Here is a 21,189-nt window from a genome sequence, read left to right as displayed (position 1 = left end):
GAGTTAATTAGTATACTATGATATTGGTGAGAATAGTGAAATTTGGAACACATCAAAAAGTTCCCTCTTCCGAATCTCTTTATTTAGCGAAACAAAAACTACAAGAGATGAAAGGCGTACAACTGCGAAAGACGTACCAATCCCTTTATAAACAATGTGGACATCATTCGTTTCAATTATTAGTAGAGAAAGGACCACTTTTAACAATGCACAAATTTTAGGCTGTGTTTGAATTGAAAACTTTGTTAGAGTTTAACAAAAACAAGTTAAAATGGAAGCTTTCAATGACTCCTACATTTGGATAAATTCAAATCCATATAAAATACTATATATATATATATATATATGAAATGATAATACACACATTATTATTTTGAGATTACCTGGATAAATGTTAGAAATGTAAATTTGTTTGAATTTGATTTGTTATATAAATATTTCGTAGGTATTCTATTTTAATATATACTATAATATTATTCTTATCGTTTAAAAAGTCAACATGATATGACAACATGTCGTGTTATGTTCTATGTATAGCTCAAGACATTAGCAATGATGATGTTTAGAAGTTGAAATAGTATAAAACTAAAAATTGGCTTTTCAAAATAAAACCAAACACCCTATTTTGCATTATTTTTTTTATGATTATGGTACATTAGAAAAAAATTACTATTGGGCTATAATATTAATGATTATGGTTAAATCCTGATGAATAGTTATTATTAACCACGATCAAACAAAATAGATGCAAAAAAAAATAAATTTTGCACCATAAAAATAAATTATTTGTCACAGCTAAGAGTTATGATAAAAGTATTTATCATGGCAGATGTTTTAGCCATCCTTACAGAAACTATAACCAACAACCATCGAGTGGTAGTGATCAATGCTTATTTATTATAATTATTTATATTAACTATAACAGTTAACCATAACTGAATATTATATTACTTGGAGTAGTATAAATATTAATTTACCTTGATTATTATAATATAAAAAATAATTCATTTTCTTGTAGTATCATATAATTGTTCAATTACTGTCGAAGAGCATTTGTGTTATAATTTCTATAAAATAATTGAAAAAAAAACGTACAAATTCAATGTTATCAACAATAAATCAAGAACATTAATATTCAAATTTTGTTTTAATTTATTTTATTTTATTCATAAATTAGAGTAGCATTTATGTTGATGTCCCATGATGAAAGAAATAATAAAAAAATAAAACACAAGGGGAAGAAAATGAAAACCCCCCACCATTATTATGGCTAGGTTTCTTCTCTTCCTTATCTCCTCTCTGTTCCGCTCTTGAAGCTCGCGCCATCTTCACAAGCCCTTTTCATCACTCTCCCTCTCTTCTATTTTAGTACTAATCTACTGTACAAAAATTCAAATTTAACTCACGAAAAATGACGCAAAAAACCAAGCAAATCCATGACTTTCAAGATTCAACTCACCCACTTGCAATGATCCATGTTTCTTGAAACAATTGCCCACAAGAAATAGAGTACAGGAAGAACCCTCTTGCTGAGACAAGGAACGAAGAATTTTGAAAATGAAAAGAGATCGTGATCGTGGAAAGACAGACGCGGCGGCGGCAGCAGGGAAAGCGAAGATGTGGGCGGAGCAGCAGCCGGATGCGGGTATGGATGAACTATTCGCTGTTTTGGGATACAAAGTGAAGTCTTCGGACATGGCGGATGTTGCAGAGAAGCTGGAACAGTTGGAGATGGCGATGGGCTCCACCGCGGAAGATGGTTCTTCTGTCCTCTCCACGGATACTGTTCATTACAACCCGTCTGATCTTTCCGGGTGGGTCGAGAGCATGCTGACGGAGCTCAGCAGCTCCGGTGGCTACGACTTGGGTCCGAACCCAATTGGAATTTCAGGTGAATCTTCCGGCAATCTTATTAGCTTTTCAAATGATGATGACTTGAGAGCAATTCCTGGTGGGGCTGTTTTTGGTGACAGAAAGAAGGAGACGTTTGATGACTCCGAGAGTAGTAGTAAGAGGTTGAAAACGAAATCTTTTGCTGGATCTGAAATTTTTCATGAAAATGGTTCTCTGTCCGTGGCGGCGGCGGAGGAGGAGGAGGAGGCGCGCCCCGTGGTGCTGGTGGATTCGCAGGAGGTGGGAGTGAGACTCGTCCACACTTTAATGGCCTGCGCGGAGGCTGTTCAGCAAGAAAACATGAAAATGGCGGATGCGCTGGTGAAGCACGTCGGGATTTTAGCTGTTTCTCAAGTCGGAGCGATGAGGAAAGTTGCCACCTATTTTGCGGAGGCTCTGGCCCGAAAAATTTACAAGATTTACCCGCAGGATTCTCTTGAATCATCGTATTCCGATGTTCTGCAGATGCATTTCTACGAGACGTGCCCGTACCTCAAATTCGCGCACTTCACTGCGAATCAGGCGATACTGGAGGCTTTTTCCGGAGCAACAAGAGTTCATGTTGTGGATTTCAGCTTGAAACAAGGGATGCAATGGCCGGCTTTGATGCAGGCTCTCGCTCTGCGCCCTGGAGGCCCGCCGGCGTTTAGGCTTACTGGTGTCGGGCCGCCGCAGCCTGATAACACCGACGCTTTGCAGCAGGTCGGGTGGAAATTAGCTCAATTGGCGGAGACAATTGGGGTGGAATTCGAGTTCCGTGGCTTTGTAGCCAATTCTTTGGCGGATATTGATGCAAATATGCTGGGTATCAGGTCCGGGAATGTGGAGGCTGTTGCTGTGAATTCCGTGTTCGAGCTTCACCGGCTGTTATCCAGGCCCGGAGCAATAGAAAAAGTCCTGAATTCAATCAAGGCAATAAACCCGAAAATCGTGACGATCGTGGAGCAGGAGGCGGACCACAATGGGAATAATTTCTTGGAACGGTTTAACGAAGCGTTGCACTACTACTCCACCATGTTCGACTCGCTGGAGAGCTCCGGGCCGACGCAGCCCGACAGCCAGGACTTGGCTATGACGGAGGTGTACTTAGGGAGGCAGATATGCAACGTGGTAGCGTGTGAAGGGGCGGAGCGGGTGGAGCGACACGAGACGCTGGCACGGTGGCGGCGGAGGATGGAGTCTGCAGGGTTCAGCCCGGCCCACTTGGGATCGAACGCGTTCAAGCAGGCCAGCATGCTGTTGGCGCTCTTTGCCGGCGGAGATGGGTACAGGGTAGAGGAAAATGAGGGGTGTTTGATGCTGGGGTGGCACACTCGGCCGCTTATCGCCACCTCCGCGTGGCGGCTCACGGCGGCAGAGTAGGGTGGTGAATCAAGTCGGGCTTTCTACTGAGTTGTGGGCGGGCTCAGAACGCGCTGACTGCCACCACAACCACACGTACGTAGTGGTTGGGTTGAGAATGAAATGAGGGGAGACACAGATTGAGAGAGACAGGCCCGAAAATGAGTCAAATCCTGTCTTTTCACTAAGTCAGCTTTTCCATTTTTATTAAATTTCCACAGTTTCTTTAAAAAGTTCTTGTAATAGTTTTTTTTTTAATTTTTTTTATTAAGAATCTGTTTTACCTTTTTAGGCTATGTATCTCTTGGTTTTCATCTTTCCCTTTTTTTTTTTTTTTAACTTGTATAAATTTTTCTTTAAATAATATAATTTTTATATACATAATGCATATATATTATATAGAAAAAATACATAATTTTTTTTATTTTTTATAAAATTATAACTACATTCTCTAAGATTATAATTATAATTATAACTATATCCTCTATTTACAAGTAAAATTGATATAAATATTTTTTAAAAAATATTACACAAACACCCTTCAAAAGGCGCAGCCTTAGCTTTACAAAAATCATTAACTTTATGGATGGGCGGAACTAGAAAATATTTTAATTTAATTTTCTCACTCTTAAGTGGCAAAAACTCTTTAGTGGGATTATATTTGGTTATATCAAATTAATCACATTTTAAATATAATTATATTTATTGCATAATCACTCGATCGATTATATGAAAGTGTAATGTATTTATTATATAATTAATTTTTGATATAACTGATTTCAACAAATTGGATTCTCCTTGTAGTATGCCACATGAAACTTAGTTTTATTCGTGCTCATATTTGATCGGAGAGTGACTCAACCAATTTCATGATTATTGGTATAATATTTATCATATAATTAATTTAATTTATTCTGAATTTAATAAATATTTTCCTAATGGAAAATCAAGGCAAAAACAAACTTATCTTTATTCAACTTTACTTATTTTCTACCAATTTAAAAAAAATATAAAATATAAAAAATTTAGATTAATATTCTACTTACTCGAAGATCCAAACCCACAAGTGTAATAATTTATACAGTTCAACGAGAGTGATCAATCAAATACTAAGTAGGATTTAGGCCACACATCCAAAAGGTTGTCGATTCGAGTTCCAAGCATTTGATACTAGTAGACTCAAGTCGGAATGTTGAGGCAACACAATCAAAAAGTTGTGAATTCTGATCCATGAATGTAGGTATCTAGTCTATTTTCATAATAGTTTCTTGTGTTTTTTGTTTTCTTTTAATATATTCGTTGATTTGGAATTATCAATTAATTAAGTTAATTTTTGAATTTAAATATATTGAATGATATAATTAATCGAATCATATAAATTTCTTTCTTAAAGTTAATTATGCTCATTGAGTAGAGATCAAATATTACTAATTTCAGGATTTTCTTGAAAAATTTTCAATCATTGTAGTGCTGCTGGATTTCGATAAATATCAATTACATCAATCAATAAATTCAAATTCAATACATAATTAATTTAAATCAACGATTAAATTGAAACAAGATAAATTAACAATAAATTATTTTAAAAATAAACATATACTCATATTCGTAGACTCGAAACCTTACCAGTCCAGCAAGATTTTATATTACACCTCCATTGCTTGTCCAAATCACTTATCTGTCTTCCTAGGGAATCATGTCGTGGATTCTAAGGAAAGGGATCTTCACCCTGGCTGTCCTTAGCGATTAATCCAAAATTATCTGAATTAATTAATTAGAATTTTAATATAAAAAACGATTATCTCTTTCAGTCACTGGCCTGCAATTGGTACTATTTTTTGTTAATATGCACATTTGAGCATCTAAAGCCTGCACATAAGGATAAATTTCATGTAATAATTGTCCCAAAAAATTTCAAAAAACAACAAAAACGCATTTTGGGTCTATCGATTGATTGCCCGTCGTTGATTTGAACCAGTACGATAACTTACGGAACTAGAAGAAATATAACATTTAACTATAATAAATTATCATAATTAGTAATAAATAATTATAGTAAGTATTCATTGATCAAGATCACGCAACGATTGTTGTCTATGATTTTTGCGAATATGGATAAAAAAGTCATTGCACATCTATTTTTTATATGGCACTATAATCATGACAACAAATATTTTTCATAGTAAATAAATTAAATTTTTGCATCGATTTTATATTCATAATTGATAATAGTTATTTACACGCCCTGTTGTCCATAACCATTAAAAATGTAGGTAGGGCTGAGAAAATAATCAGACTATTCAATACTCGATTGAAATCGACCAATAAAAACTCATTTAGATAGAATTGTTAAATTTTACAAACCAAACTTGAACAAAAAGTTTTGCTCGGTAAACTTTTGAGCTCGGCTCGAGCTCGAAGCGATTAGTGCAAAAATAGTAAAATATACTTAAAAATATCAAACCAACTTCAAACACAATCTTTGAAGCTCGATAATAATTCAAACAAGCTGAAAAATAATATGTTTGGTTCAGTCGAATCATTTACCATCCTAAATATAGGCAATAGTAATTTCTTTTTTCTAGTGCAAGGTCTTGATTTCGAATTTTATGAATATATAGATATTAATATTCTTTTTAGTTTGATTACATTTAATTGTTTTTTATGATTAAACTCCTTAACATTTTATTATGTTATAGTGATGACCTAATTTATTATTTTCTAACTTTTTTTGAGTAAATTGATTTTAATTACATCATACTTAAAATATTTAATATGCACTAATTTTTAATATTAAATATATATAATTCGAACTCATAATGGAATCCCACCTCGCTTACTAAAATGGGCCCCGTTGGTGTAATTTTATATTTCATATTCAATCAATTTTGAAAAAATCTCCAAAGGGTATTATGATAGGATTAAGCCGTCAAATGATGCTACTTTTGAGTTGATTAAGACATTTTTCCCAACTCTATTTAAGCTGATTATGACAATTAACTGCTAATTTTATTGGATGATATAATACTGCATAAAATTTCAATTTCTTTGCTAATTAATAATAATAATTAAAAAAAAAGCACTAATGATTTATCGAAAAATTAGAAAAACATCCTATCATTGACACAATAACACTACGTAAATTAAAGGGTTTTAATGTAATTTATCTCATATGATATTATAAATGAGCAAATTATTCTCTTATAAAAAAAACAGTAATTTATCCCGTGTTTTTTTAAAATACCCCCAGTTTCCTGGACAGGGGATAAATTACTTCATTTAAAAAAAATATAGGGGGTAAATTGCTAATTTTTTTCATAAAGGGGTGATTTGCACCTTTACAATATCACAGGGGGTAAATTGTATTTTTTCCTAACTAAAGGGATAATTACACTTTCATTCTTTAAGATTTGATCTAATTACACGCACATCTTATGTGATGTAAAAGATTATATCTAGTACCACTAAGTGTGTTCGTTTAACAAATAAATTCCTTTATTAGTAAAAAATTATCAATTTGCTAGTGTTAGCAAAAAAAAATAGAATGAAGAAATGTATATTTACCACCGATTGACTCACTTATTGCAGGTTTAATAAGTATTTGCTAACCAAAATACCCTTGTAAGGGTGAAGATAACATGCATAATTGTGTGAAGATGTATGAACATAGTTTGGTTAGAAATGATTTGTTAGACCTGCAATAGGTAAGTAATAAGTCAATCAGGTATAAATATAGATTTTTATTGAACTTTTTTACATGTGGGTACTAAATATAATTTTTTAAATTATAAGAGATCTACGTGTAGTTAAACTAAACCTCAGAAGCGAGCAGCTTAACTATCCGTAGACTAAAATAATTGAGCACTTTATAGACCAGCCGGTTTTGAGAATACCTATTATATACCAAATGGAATCCACAGCAACATCTGCCTTCAATACAATTTTACGAAACTTTTTGCATCATTTTTACCGATTAAAAAAGAAATATATTAATTTAACACCACTAAGAATATAAAATACAATTCATGGACTAACTAATTCAAAAGTATTCTTAATTTTCACAGAAAAATTCATACAAAATTAAAAAAAAATAAGCATTCTTGAAAACTGAAAATTGAAGTTGGAAACAAAACCAAAAAAGCCTTAACAAAAACAACCCATCAAAGAGGCAATGTATGATGTAGATTTCTCAAAAATGAACAGACATGATGAGGACACGCATTTAATAGGATCTTGGGACAGTGAACCCAAGATCAACCCATGTGCATCATGTTCGACTGCATGCAATTATTTGTCCAAAACAACAACTTGAAACCTGGAAAAAGCATTGTTCCCATTTCTTGCTTCTAACAACTTTGGGGACCCCAAAAGATTAGGACACATATTTATGTGCTGTCCAGGCAAACAGGAATAGTCCCTCTTGCCCACAACAACAGTTTTCTGCCTGCCCTAAACCAGATCCCACATGCCTATTTCCATCTGATATTGGACATGAGGGCTCCTATAAACTTTTCCAATCAAATCCATCAATATATGTTTTCTTACAATTAAATTTAGAAATAATTATATTTATGCCCCTAATTTATAGATTATTTATATAAATTATTCTTGCTTTTTCTATAATAATATAAATTAACCACTCCTGGCAGTTAAAAAAGCAGAGGTGCTTGTGTAATGGTGTTAACGTTTTTGGGGGTGTAAGTATAATTTTTTCAAAAGTATGGATGCTTTGTGTAAATGAAGTTAGACATTTTTAATGGGTGTAAAAAAGCAGAGGTATTTGTGTAATGATGTTAATATTTCTGGAGGTGTAAGTATAATTCTTCAAATCTTAAAGTAAATCTTAATATTAAATCATTACACAAATAAATCTTAAAGAAATATTATACTTTTTAAGTATTTTTAATTTTTCAAAAGTATGGATAATTTATGTAAATAAACTATAGGTCATGGGGGTAGGTATAATTATCCTTATATATATATATAGATATATATATATGTGTGTGTGTGTGTGCGCAACAAAATACTGAGTGGTAGCTTGAAAATGATCGCTAAGAACATATATTAAGTACTAAAAATTTTATTTTGTTAAAATAATAAATTTTCATAAACTTAATGATTATAAAAAATATATTTAAATTATTTATGGTGGTAAATCATCAGTTGTTAATAATAAAAAATATAATATTAATAATAAAATATTAAGTGATAATTTTATAGTTGTGGCAAAAAATATATATATTAAGTGACAATAAGTAATATCTTGTCACGGTATTATTATGAGTGCACGACTTTTTGTCATTATTTTTTATTAATAAAAACTTTTATAAAATGATAATATCTATTAGAATCATGAATAGTGTAGTGTATATAATTTATATAATTAAAACAATAACATTTTTAATATAATTAACTGTGTGTGGGCAAACTTAATTTCGATAAAAAAAAAATTCTCTTTTTTAAGAGTTCGTAATGTAATTAGATGAATTTAGACAGTCGCTGGATTTAAATTTTGGGTTTGCAAGAGGGGAAATTCTTATTCAAACTCAACAAATTGAAACTAATCACACCTCAAAGTACAGTATAGGGTAAATTACAATCACCATGTTTGGTCTCATATTTTTACATTTTTCGAGATAAAATAAAATGTATTCGATGTTTGTTTTTGTGTTTTTTACACTTTATTTGTGTGTTTTTTTAAAATTTTTCAACTGTCTATATAATATAAAAGAGACATGATTTGACAATGAACAGTATTTTTAGACTCCAAAAAATACAACATTAAACATACAATATTTATATATAAAATAATATATAAAAGAGATATGATTTAACAATGAACAGTGATTTTTATCTGTCAAATCCCAAGATCAAACATACACCACTTATTTTAAAATATTTTTGCCTCTCTCTATCTTCAAAACACCAAAACAAAACACTTAAAACACAAATCCAAATACTAGGAAGGAGTTTTTCTTGAAATTTGACATAGTTACGAATGTCATCTTATTATTTGAAAAAACCATCAATGCCCCCTGATATTTGATGAAATTATGTAATTTTTAAATGGAGTTTAGAATTGTCAGCTTTGCGCTTGTTGGATTTTTTCTTTTAAAAAAAAAAGATTGAAATTGAAAAAATATCAAATAAGATGGATTGGAGAAATTAAAAAAATTGTAAAAAAAATATCCATTTAGTCATAAAAATATTTCAAAAAAAATTAAAAATAAGTAAAAATAATAATTTGTAGTCCACACTGCATTTTGGTCAGCTCACTATAAAAATAGATGAAAACTTAAAAAACAGTAATAGATTGGGCTAATTGTTCGACATGCGTTAATATCAATAGAATGAGTAATTTTCCATATAATAAAGAAGAATTCATAATTATAGATAATGCCAAAGTAGACTGGAATTTAGGGTTTATAAAGTTTTGGGACTTTTCCCACAGGAATCTGTTCATCTTGGATACTATATATTCTATTCCACCAGCATTTGAGAAAGACATATCAATATGTCAGGTGGTCCAATTTTGCATCTCCATCGCTAAATATTATTAGAGAATTGATGGGCTCTACATCATTCCATGCATTAATGTCTAATTTCAACATTAAATAATTCTCTTTGTCTTAATCCATAAATTGTCTATATTCTTAGGGCTAATTTTACCGTCCTCTCCTCAAATTTGATGTAATTACATGTAAATCTTTCGTGATTTTGACAAATTATATATAGTATTTTTTATATTTATTTCTGTCTAATAAATAGATCCCCCAATAGTCCAATTTACTGAATTTGTTGATATTAGCAAAAAACTTGGATGAAAATCCATATTTAGCCATGATTAACTTATTGTTGATTTATTGCAAGAACATTAAGATGATCTTTGTAATAGTTTAATTGAAATACTTGTATACTAAAATTAAATTTGAAAATAGTGTTTGTGATTTATAGTTTATGCATTTTGAATTTTTTAGACTAAGCTCATTTAAATTAAAAGTTATAAGCTTTTACTCACCAATTTTTGTAGTTTATTGGTAAAATTGTACATGTTTATTTATTTATTTTCAACACTTCAATTTTAATTTTTTTTCACTTTTTATTTTTATTTTCAAACACTTCAAATTTTTATTATAATTAAACTTATAACTTGTTCCCGTCGTAGAAACGGAAGTTATTGCAAACTCTCCCAAAGTTGAGTTTGAGCTCAACTCGATAGTTTTTGTACGAACTAGATTTAGATGATTGCATATATATTATCAAATATGAAACAGTAAATTCCAAATTGAATTATGGATAATTATATATACACCTCTTGATTTATGGTCTATTTATATAAATCATCCATGTCTGTTGAAAATTTACACGCACATCCACCAAAAATATCAACGTCATTACACAAATTAATTTTGAAAAATTACACATCCACCCCCAAAAAATCAACGTCATTACACAAACTATCCATATTTTTTAGTTGGCATGGGTAGTTTATGTAATTACTCGAAAAATAATAATAATTTGTGTAAATAAACGATAGATCAGGATGTGTAAATGTAATTATCCATTTAAATTACGAAAGATGCACTTAGACTTGAGTTAGGGGTGTCTGCAAAGACTTATTTTAAATATTTATCAGCTTATTTATTAAAAATAAACAAAAATAAGTACTTGTAACTAAAAAATATACTTTTGAACCACTTAAATTAAGCTTTTGCTATAAGCATCTCTCCATTAACGTTTGCATCCTCTTTGTGAAATTGTAAAACCTTTGAAGTTTGTATTAACCATTTCATCCTTAAACGCTCCAACTTTAATTTATTTCTCTAGAGTCTCGATTCCTCAACTTTTCTTCGCAAATACTCTCAATTCTTATTACAACTAAATTTATAATTTTTCAAATAACTTTTTTTCTACTACAAAGTACAAGTTTTTACGAACACCCCTTTAAGCTTTGCATTATAAGCATTTAATCAATCAACTTGCCAAATGGTACTGATATTGTTACTTGATTGATCATTTATCTTGAACTATACTAATAAGTATAATACACTCATCATATAATTTTAATACGTTCTAATCAAAGCCTATCCATACTAAAAATTCCCAGTTAAAACATAGGAAGTATCTCAAATTTTGAGAGTAGAGTCCGATGCAAGTCTAATGGCATAACCCTAAAGCATATAACTAGAGAACAAAACAGCATCTTAAGTAAGCAAACACACACACACACACACATATATATATATATATATATATATTTGTATGTGCCAGAACAAAACAGCATCTTAAGTAAGCAAACACACACACATACATATATATATATGTATTTGTATGTGCCCTTACTTCACAAGTGAAAGTATGGCAACTCTAGCAACAATCCCTTGTAATAAAACTTCGTCCCTCCAAAAACACTTGTCCATTTTCCACCACCCTAACTGCAAGATTATCTGCAATGCCGCAAACACATCCATTTCTCTTCCCCTCAGCCCACAAACCAATCGCCTCCCCAACTTCCATTTTCAAGAATACATGAAAACAAAAGCAAATAAGATAAACATAGTCCTAGATGCATCAGTCCCACTCCAAAACCCCATCAAGATCCATGAATCCATCAGATACTCCCTGCTCGCCGGTGGCAAACGCGTCCGGCCGATTCTTTGCCTTGCCGCCTGTGAGCTCGTTGGAGGGCATGAGGACACGGCCATCCCCATGGCTTGTGCGGTTGAGATGATCCACACGATGTCGCTCATCCACGACGACCTCCCGTGCATGGATGATGATGATTTACGACGAGGCAAGCCGACGAACCACAAGGCTTTTGGCGAAGAAACAGCAATCCTTGCCGGTGACGCCCTATTGTCCCTTGCATTTGAACATGTTGCTACCAAGACTACAAATGTGGCGCCTCAGAGAGTGGTTCAGGCCATTGCGGAGTTGGGTTCAGCCATCGGGACAGAAGGGCTCGTTGCTGGGCAGATGGTGGACATATTGAGTGCGGGAAAGGAGGTGAGTTTGGATGAGTTGGAGTATATTCATGTGCACAAGACATCTAAGCTTCTTGAGGCTGCTGTGGTTTGTGGCGCAATCATAGGTGGAGGAGACGGAATAGTTGTTGAGAGACTAAGGAAGTATGCAAGATGTATAGGGCTGCTTTTTCAGGTGGTGGATGATATCTTGGACGTCACAAAGTCGTCGAAGGAGCTGGGGAAGACAGCCGGAAAAGACTTGGCGAGCCACAAGGCAACATATCCAAGGCTGATGGGACTGGGGAAGGCCAAGGAGTTTGCCCAACAACTGGTGGGTAACGCCGTGGAGGAGCTGCGCCACTTTGATGCTTCGAGGGCAGCACCATTGTATCATTTGGCTGGTTACATAGCTTCCCGCCAGAACTAATCTATGATTGCTGGGTAGATAGATACTTGCTGAAATTCTAAAGAATGATAATTTGCAATATTTCTTTACTGCATCTTAGAAATGGAAAATTTCAGGCGATGTGAATAGCATCTTTGGTGAAACTTTTATGAATCGAGACAGTTCTTTCAACACCATTGGATTTGAATGCTACAATGTTATTTGACTATTTTTCGAAAATCAGAGGTGACAGAAAGAGGATGAACCCAAAGAAACCAACAGTAACAATCAAAAGCAGTAAAAGACTGATCAAAATTTTCTTCTAGCTATTACCAGGTCATACTGCTGAAAGGGTTGCACACCCTCAAACTCATTTGAAATTTACCAAAAATATTTTCATGTCATATTTTTGTACATTAATACACTAATTTCATTTAAGTTTTGCAAACATCAAAATTCCTACACCACAAGGTGGAAACTAGACATGTTTCAACTTGAACTCAGAGAGTACGATGTTATGTAACAGTGAACAACCTGTCCAACATGTATGTTGGGATACAACCAGAAGCCGCCAAAAAGTGCTGACTGCTGATGACTGTAGTGATGCCTCAACCTTCCACTTTCGACCGCCAACCCTCAATCACATCTTCCCGCAGAGCTCGTGTCTTGATGAAAGAATCCATGGAGAATATAGTCTGAACATCAAAGCCAAACAAGGTTCACAGCATCAACGTTTCAATTACATAGATATGACAAATGTATTGATGGACATATATATATATATGTATATTCTGTATATATTGGGATTTTCATTTCAAAGTCTGTAATGATAAGCATTAGTCGTTGTTTGGATGAGTATGATATATCAAACATGTTAGTGATTAACATGTTAAAGCAATAAATACGCCTGAGAGGCCACAAAGCAACTTGGTGCATATTAACCATACCTCCATATATGACTTCACATAGGTTAGTGAATCTGGGATAGACCAGTTCTTATAGTGTCCCAGAGCGATTTCTAGATGGTAGAGCTTAGGTGCAAGGGACAAATCTGCTGCAGATATCACTTTCCCATTGATAAATGGCCCCTATATGTGGAAGATTCAAAGGAACGAAGAATGTTAAGCACAATCTTGGATAAAAATGTCACCTAGATTTAATTTCCCTCGTCTGCCACTCTATCATCAAAGAATCAATTCATCCATAATGCCCTAATTGTAAGTATTAGGATGAAAAACGTCAAACAGAAAGTCATTTCACAGGGAATTCCATGAGTGACAAACATTAAGGTGCTAATAAAGCTAGTAAGAAACTGCATACAGTTCTTAATCCACTGGTGAAGTACGCAACTAAAACTGGAAATTGACAACAGAACAAGGAAATTAGAGATTTACAAATCTATTGCACATGAAAAAGGTTAGGAGTCATATATAAGAAGAGGCTCGTCCCGTTGAATCATCGAAAGGCTTTAGGCAAACCCTATTAAAGAAGTGGCGTACAGAAACTATCTGAACATCCTGTTCTTGTTCAAAGGCCACTCTACTATTTTCCGCATTCCATAAGCAGTTGTAACTAGATACATGACCATAATAATGGTTTTATGCCTTTGCTAACTATTAACATAGAAAAAGTAGTTGAGTCTTACACAACACAGACGCAACTAGAAATAGATAGCTCACATTTTCTTGAAGATAATCGTTGAAAGCAGTCAGCTCATTGAGTAATGCCTGCTCTGTTCCGTCATTGGAGTCTTTGCTTTTAAGAAACCCAATAAATGTGGAAAAAATCTTCGAACCACTACAAGTCGATCATAAAATAATATGAAAAGCTGTCGTCAAATATCCAATGAAATTCACATAATTTGTTAGAAGTTATTGATTACAGAGCAAAGTCTATATGTGCATCCATTAAGTCAGCATCATCACCAAATGACAACAGTTTCATTAACCCTGATAGACACAGTGACACAGCCATTGCTACAGACTCTAATTAATTCAAAAATGAGAATTGTGGATTTCTTTGTTTAACTCTATAATGATAATTGCAAAAAGTGCATGAATGGAGTTGGTTCCTCACAGTGCTCACACATGTTTGCCTTGGTGTAAAATTCAAAAATTTCCTGCATTGTGATGATGTGAAAGGTGCAAACTTTTGACACACGAAACTCAAGATTAGGTCATTGCCAACATGTGTTATAAAACAGTTACTCTTAAAATCAAGCCAAGTTGTGATCCTTGATAACAACACGCTGACTGAAATTGCTATTATAAATAATCTTGATCTAGGTGTAAGCATGACACTGCAATTTAATTGTAGGTGACAGGTTGGAGTGGCATCAAACAACGGACACTACACTCTAATAACCAGTACAGAGAAACCACCATAGTATCTAAAATCAGTCAACTAATCAAGCATGGTAAAAGCTATCGAGCATGACAGTGAAGACAATATAGGTACATTGAGAACTATTTACGAAATCCTTTTCTTTTTCTTATTTAAAGACAACTAAAATCCGGTATAAAATCATTCAAATGTCTACAATCTAGAAGAGCAACATGTCTGCAATTCACATGTGGGAACCTTTCTGAATTAGTTTGAAACTGTCCGAAAAACTTCAACCATGCTAGGAAACTCACATGGAGAAGTTTCAGGAATCAGCCTAGTTCCGCGTACTATCAAACTTGCAGGAGAAGTGTCAGGAATCAGCTAAGCATAAAACCTCTAGCTAATAAGGAACAAGGACGACAAGAAGCAATTGTACTCACACAAGTAATCCATCTTTACAATTACATCCTCCATTCAGAAAAAACAAAGAATACATAAGAAGCAAAAGAGTTAAGCACATTATGTATCATACACTGAAGCTTTCTCCGGTGGCGTTGCAAGTGGTGGATCAGGGAATTTTTCTTCCAGCGCCTGCGTTATAACATCAGAATCCGGAATCCACTTCTCGTCAAGCTTTATCAAGGGAACTTTACCCTCTGGACTTATGCTCAAGAACCTAAACATTATGAAGTACATAACAAAAGAAGCACAAATTCAAAATAAAATGTACTCTGTCTATATAACAAAATAATGAGCGCAAAATTAAACAGCACGGGATCCATTACCATTCAGGTTTGTTCTTCAAATCAACCAACTTCAAGTCATATGGAAGGTGCTTTTCCTCCAATGTAAGCAAAACTCTTTGCGTGAAGGGACCTGAAAACACAGTTTAGAGCTTAGATACAGCAGAAAACGAAAAGAAACAACCCCAAAACACATACCTGAAAAGGGCTGGGATGATAATTGAAGGGAAAAACTTAGGGAAAAAACAAAGTTGGTTTCTTTCTCATCAACAACCAATTACTCACAAAACCCATGACTAACATACACCAATTCTGAATTAATTATCTCTCGATTCTAAACCACATATCCTTATATTACCAAAACAGCAAACACCAAAAGGAATTCTTGATCATCATTTCTTCTATGCACCGAAAAAAAAAAAAAGAACAATCTTTATCTTCAAACAAAACCAAACTCTTTGGTGAATTCCTAGGACCCTTTAAAAAAACAGGACAATTTGGAGAAGACTAAAATCACTTACAGTCGCCAAGCTTGTTGGGAGTAGTGAGGGACTCCTTGGCGCAGACCTCAAGCGGGTCCGATGCTTTCGAGCACATTGCCATGCCCAGCCCGTTTTTAGGCCGTTTACCGAATCCGGGCACGGTTATCCTGGTGGTGAAATACCTCCGGGTGGGACGAGGGCGTAAAGCAAGGTGTTTAATGGTAGTAGAGAGTGCGGCTGCCGGTGGTGTGATTTTCGCAGTCGACATGTTCTGGAATTCTTGTTTCCTTTTTATCCTTCACTTTTCAGTTTTTGTTATGAATTGAAACGTCAAGAAGAGCGTAGAGTGACGTATGTGTGGCTGTGGCAAGGACTTGCTCGAAAACTCTATCTTCCTCTTCTGAAAACCTTCTGACCAATACGAAGGAGATCTCTCTAATTTATATTGGGAATAAATTACAAAAAACAATAATAAATTAAACAGTAGTAACGAGAAATGGAAAACAAAAACTGAAGTTAAAGTGTTTTAAAAATTACTTAATATTTATAATTTTATTAAAATGTTGGAAAAGTTTATAGGGAGCTATTTTTAATTTTTAACTTTTAACTTTTAACTATATTGTACGTAGTCGTATCAGTGTTGTGTCGTATACTAATTTTTTAAAATTTTTCATGTTGTCATATCTGTATCGTATCATGTCCGTGTCGGCCTGTTCGAGTCTAAGCATTATAGATTTTTGTTCAAGTCAAATTCTTCAAATTTATAGCGTTCAATATGGGAATAAGTCAAAAGACTCCTAAATTAAAGTTATTGAAGATTTGAGTCAACATCAAAGGAGATTAAAATGTCAAGTTCCACCTTTGAAATTCCAAAATTGAAGATTGTGTTTTAATGTGAAGAATCAGATGTTTCAAGTAGAGATTTTATACCCGCAAAAAATACAAATTAAATCAAAAAATCATTTGTAATATTTTCTTGTTTCAATAACATAAAACACAAAATTTGCGTCACATTGTTGGTTCTTATTTTACTTAATTTTTATTATTTTACAACACATTTAAGTGAGTAATTTGAAAATTTTTTATTCAATTCCTTTTTCCATTCGTTTAGTATACCATGAATATCATTCCATTTGTACTTTCATTCTATTCCTAAGTTAATTCTCTTCCCCCAAATTCAAGCGACATACCAATCATGGTCTTATAGTTATGCTCTTCTTTTTAGTAACACTATAGTACACAACTCACAATATTTTTTTTAAATGTTACTAGTTGTTATAGCATGTTGTCCCCACGAGTATGTAAAAAAAATTATAATGTGAGATGAAGATAACAAAAAAATAATGTGTTGGGTATCAACCACCAATAGTAAAGCCCAGGAATCAACTCCAATCATACTATTACAAAAGATAAACGAGTTTGAAACCCTTATACAATTATTCAACAGTATAAGAATAAAGAATAAAGATAATTACAGATCTATACCAACAAAAATATATCTATATTGTAAATAATATAGCAATTAAAGAAATAAAGAAAGATAGAAGATCTTAAGCTCAAAAAGTCAGATTCGGAAATAACAAACCCAAACGCCACAAAGGCTTGCAACCTAACTCATGATTGCTTAAAATACAGAGCCACAAAGGCACATATCAACTTAGAGTCACTTAGGCACAGATTCACTAAGGATCATTATCAACCACAAATATTAGTTCACTAAGAACTTTTAATCGGGAGCATAGAGAAGGAGATATTAGAGTGTAAGATTTCATGTCCAATTTGAACCAAAATGCGGATACTTATAGATACTGGCCATTAGTAGCCGAAGGGAATGATTGAGAAAAGAGGCGATGAAGGGAGAAACGAGAAACGGCGGAAGAGAAACCAAGACCAGAGTCAGAAGGAGGGAGAAGGCATAGAATCGGGGCTTCGGGAATTACTGGGAGAGAATGAGAGAGGCATCTTATTTAAAGTAGTATCGGGTCGGATTGGTGGGCCAGTAAGGGAAGTGGGCTTGGAAAATTGATATGGGCCGAGAAGCTAAGTGGGTCAAGATTTTTTATCCATCCAGTGTGATGGGCTTTGGGCCTTAGCCGAATTTGGGGCACACAATTTTTACATTATGAAAAAACAGTGCAGGTGAGGAGAAAGAAGAAAAAAACGCCAGTGAAAAAAATGTGAGGTAAAGTGAAAGATAAAATAAATTAAAATTATGAATTTATTGAAAATATGGAAGTTTGTGAGGAAAAAAAACATGGTATGAAAAAAAAATTAAATTATAGTTATGAGTTTATTCATTAAATATATAAAATTTTATGAGGAAAAGAAACATAGAGAAAGTGAGAGACAAACATAAAGTAGTGGATTGAGAGAGAAAAAAATTATAATTACGATATTATTAAAAAAATTGAAATTACTATTCTGACTAAATTTTTTTAAGGAATAAAATGAATTAAAGGATAAATTGAAATATTCAGAATTTATACCATAACATGATTTTCTTTTATAAAATAAAAGTAATGATAATCAAGAAAAACAAATTTCGTATTACAATTTACCCTATAATTGTATAAATATTAAACAAATTTATCCATACGATTACTTAAATGGAAGGAATCATATCTGTTAGCAATAATTTTTTGTTCATGTATTATGCGGCCAAAAATGCTCGAATCCAATAAATAACTTTTATAATTTTTAGAAGAATAAAATTTTATAAATTATATATCGTTATATTTATATTAGAAGAAATTTAACAGTAATTATGATCAATTATCATGGTTAAAAATAAATAAATATAATATATAGTTATTGATCATGAACTCCCAACGGTTATTGATTATGATTTTTTCAAATGTGGCTAAAATATTTATTATGACTAAAACATGGCAAAAATAATTTTATAATGGATACTCTAAGTTTTTGTATTGATTTTTGGTTAGACATGATTAATAATAATAATTAATTACTATAATTTTTAGTCCATAACAAATAAATTATCAATTAGAAATTCTGAGGTAAATAACAATGACATCTCTTGAGGTTTGATATAATTATGAATACTCACTCGTCGTTTGAAAAATTATAAATACCCCCTGGTATTGATGGAATTGTGTAATCCTTCGCTAGATGTAAAAATTGTCAACTATGCTCTTATTATATTTTTTTATAAAAAAATTAAAATTTGTGCAAAAATCAAACGGAGTGGATGAAAAAAATTAAAAAATTATAATTTTTAGTCCATAAAGACATTTTGATCGGTTCATTATGAGAATAAATGAAAACAAATGAAATAGATTAATTATTAGACGAGGGTTAAAATCAAAATATTTATTAATAGTTTTTCAAAACAACAAATAAATATTTATAATTTTAGATTGTAATTTATTTTAATATTATATTGTATCGTGTCCAAAAACCGAACCCAACACAAAGGATTGCAAAAGTAGAAAGTAGTTAACCCTAACCGATAGTAACGCTCACCCAAAAGTAGTCGATCAAAATCGAACTGACACCCTAAATCAAAACCTAATTACCCTAAAATCACAACAGAAATTGAACAGTAACAGTCAGGTTGAGGCCCGTCCTGGATTCCTACCCATGGACTCCACCCTGATTCAACCCCACCACCACAAGCCCTCCGCTTCAAAACTCCCCATCAAACGCAAAACCCCCGACCCTAATCCTCTTCCTCCGCCCGATGCCAGCCCGGACACCATTGATGGCAGAGCGCCGCCGTTCAAGTTCCACCGGATATGGACGGAGCCGGACGAGATCCGTTTCTTGCAGGGCCTCTTGGATTGCTCCTCTCAGCATCTAGCGTTTCCGAGGGACTTGGGGATCTTCTATGCCCGGTTTTCCAACACCATGTCGCAGCCCTATACGAAATCCCAGCTCTCCGAGAAGCTTCGGAGGCTCCGAAAGAAGTTTCGGGTCATTTCCACCCGGTTGTCTAAGGGTCTGGATCAGTCGCAGTTGTCGCTCCATGATCGTGCGCTTTACGACTTGTCGAAACAGCTCTGGCACCCGGAATATGCTGCCACCTCGCCCTTCAGTGGCGCTCGGAATGTGGGTTTGAATCACAGTAGTAATACTGTTGTTGGTGGTTATGTGGATGGGAAGCTAAAAAAGTCGAGCCTTGTTGGAATTAAGGTCGACTTTTCACCTACTTTGCAGGCGATCACGTCTGGTTTTGACCAAGAGAATGATGCCAATTTGGAGTTGGATTCTGTTCAGAATGAGAATGGGGGTGGTGATGAAGGTGGGGTTGCGGTTGGAGATATTTATGTTGAGGATAATAGGAATGAAGAAGTTAAATTGAGTGAGGTGAATGTGGAATTTGAAGGGGAAGAGGAAGCTATGGAGGATGAGGGACACGATACCTTCGGCGGAGGGATTGGGGCTGTGAAAGTGGTGGCTGGGCAGAGTATTGATTCTGACTGCAAGAATAAAATAGGGGAAGTGGCGGCAAAGGTGGTGATGAATGTCTTTGATGAGTGCTTCAAGGACGTAAAAAGGAAGCTTCTGGTTGGTCGGGTTGGTGAAAGGGTGGGTGTGGAGAGTTTCCAAGTGCGCTGGCAGCAGCAAATGATTGCAGAATTGGATGTATTAGGAAGCCGATTGAGGTTGGCTCTTGAGCATTCTCTTCAAAAGCATTGAGTAAATATGCAAAATTATATAGATGGGGTTGGTAGAGTAGATTAAAAAAAGCCCCTCCTTGGTAGTCCCGGTTTATTTTTGTTTATAGCTTCTTTTTTTCTCATTAGCTTTGCAACTGGAGATAATTGTACATTTGACAATGGAGTATAAAGAGTTGCAATGGTAATATGGTATATAATTTTTTTATGGTCTTTCAGTTTGTGTTTAGGCAGTACATTATCTGCCTTAATTTAAATGATTGACATTAAAGACAAACATAGACCCAACAAAAGCTTCTGAAATTCGAATTTTATCTTAAATATAGTACCTCATAATGGATTGCTGGGACCTTGCTTCATTTCTTGGAATGTTGATTTTAGTTTTCGTTAATAGTTTCATACAGAACCATACTTCTG

The 21,189-nt window shown here is 33.7% G+C and overlaps 4 protein-coding genes across 5 annotated transcripts; 3 read left to right on the top strand and 1 right to left on the bottom strand.

The window, feature by feature from the left end:
• On the top strand, nucleotides 1,224–3,519 carry LOC105176368 (DELLA protein GAI). Its single transcript, XM_011099149.2, has one exon. The coding sequence runs from the start codon at nucleotides 1,558–1,560 to the stop codon at nucleotides 3,253–3,255; it is 1,698 nt and encodes a 565-aa protein (XP_011097451.1). The 5' UTR covers nucleotides 1,224–1,557; the 3' UTR covers nucleotides 3,256–3,519.
• Nucleotides 11,417–12,795, top strand: LOC105176367 (geranylgeranyl pyrophosphate synthase 7, chloroplastic-like). Its single transcript, XM_011099148.2, has one exon. The coding sequence runs from the start codon at nucleotides 11,566–11,568 to the stop codon at nucleotides 12,625–12,627; it is 1,062 nt and encodes a 353-aa protein (XP_011097450.2). The 5' UTR covers nucleotides 11,417–11,565; the 3' UTR covers nucleotides 12,628–12,795.
• On the bottom strand, nucleotides 12,543–16,541 carry LOC105176366 (glutathione S-transferase DHAR3, chloroplastic). 2 transcript variants are annotated; one of them, XR_002288235.1, is made up of 7 exons: nucleotides 16,175–16,541; nucleotides 15,696–15,786; nucleotides 15,443–15,586; nucleotides 14,265–14,382; nucleotides 13,533–13,673; nucleotides 13,120–13,280; nucleotides 12,543–12,656 (listed from the first exon to the last, which is right to left on the bottom strand). XR_002288235.1 is itself a non-coding variant. In XM_011099147.2 (6 exons), the coding sequence occupies exons 1-6, from the start codon at nucleotides 16,401–16,403 to the stop codon at nucleotides 13,194–13,196; spliced, it is 810 nt and encodes a 269-aa protein (XP_011097449.1). In that variant the 5' UTR covers nucleotides 16,404–16,541; the 3' UTR covers nucleotides 12,926–13,193. The 2 variants fall into 2 exon arrangements, 1 of the variants encoding a protein (XP_011097449.1); XM_011099147.2 differs by lacking the exon at nucleotides 12,543–12,656 and having other exon boundaries at nucleotides 12,926–13,280.
• LOC105176365 lies at nucleotides 19,509–20,980 on the top strand. The gene has a single exon (XM_011099146.2). It carries the CDS (start codon nucleotides 19,736–19,738, stop codon nucleotides 20,792–20,794), a length of 1,059 nt encoding a protein of 352 aa, XP_011097448.1. The 5' UTR covers nucleotides 19,509–19,735; the 3' UTR covers nucleotides 20,795–20,980.

This window comes from Sesamum indicum, linkage group LG13 (assembly GCF_000512975.1).
Source record: "Sesamum indicum cultivar Zhongzhi No. 13 linkage group LG13, S_indicum_v1.0, whole genome shotgun sequence".
Taxonomy (NCBI): Eukaryota; Viridiplantae; Streptophyta; class Magnoliopsida; order Lamiales; family Pedaliaceae; genus Sesamum; species Sesamum indicum.
This window is presented reverse-complemented; position numbering and strand designations above follow the sequence as displayed.

Coding starts and splice junctions, on each gene's coding strand:
- LOC105176368 (XM_011099149.2), top strand. CDS start 1,558: ATGAAAAGAGATCGTGATCGTGGAAAGACAGACGCGGCGGCGGCAGCA.
- LOC105176367 (XM_011099148.2), top strand. CDS start 11,566: ATGTGCCCTTACTTCACAAGTGAAAGTATGGCAACTCTAGCAACAATC.
- LOC105176366 (XM_011099147.2), bottom strand. CDS start 16,403: ATGTCGACTGCGAAAATCACACCACCGGCAGCCGCACTCTCTACTACC. Junction 14,383..15,442: donor CCACCGGAGAAAGCTTCAGT/GTATGATACATA, acceptor ATCGACTTGTAG/TGGTTCGAAGATTTTTTCCA. Junction 13,674..14,264: donor ACGATTATCTTCAAGAAAAT/GTGAGCTATCTA, acceptor TTCCACATATAG/GGGCCATTTATCAATGGGAA.
- LOC105176365 (XM_011099146.2), top strand. CDS start 19,736: ATGGACTCCACCCTGATTCAACCCCACCACCACAAGCCCTCCGCTTCA.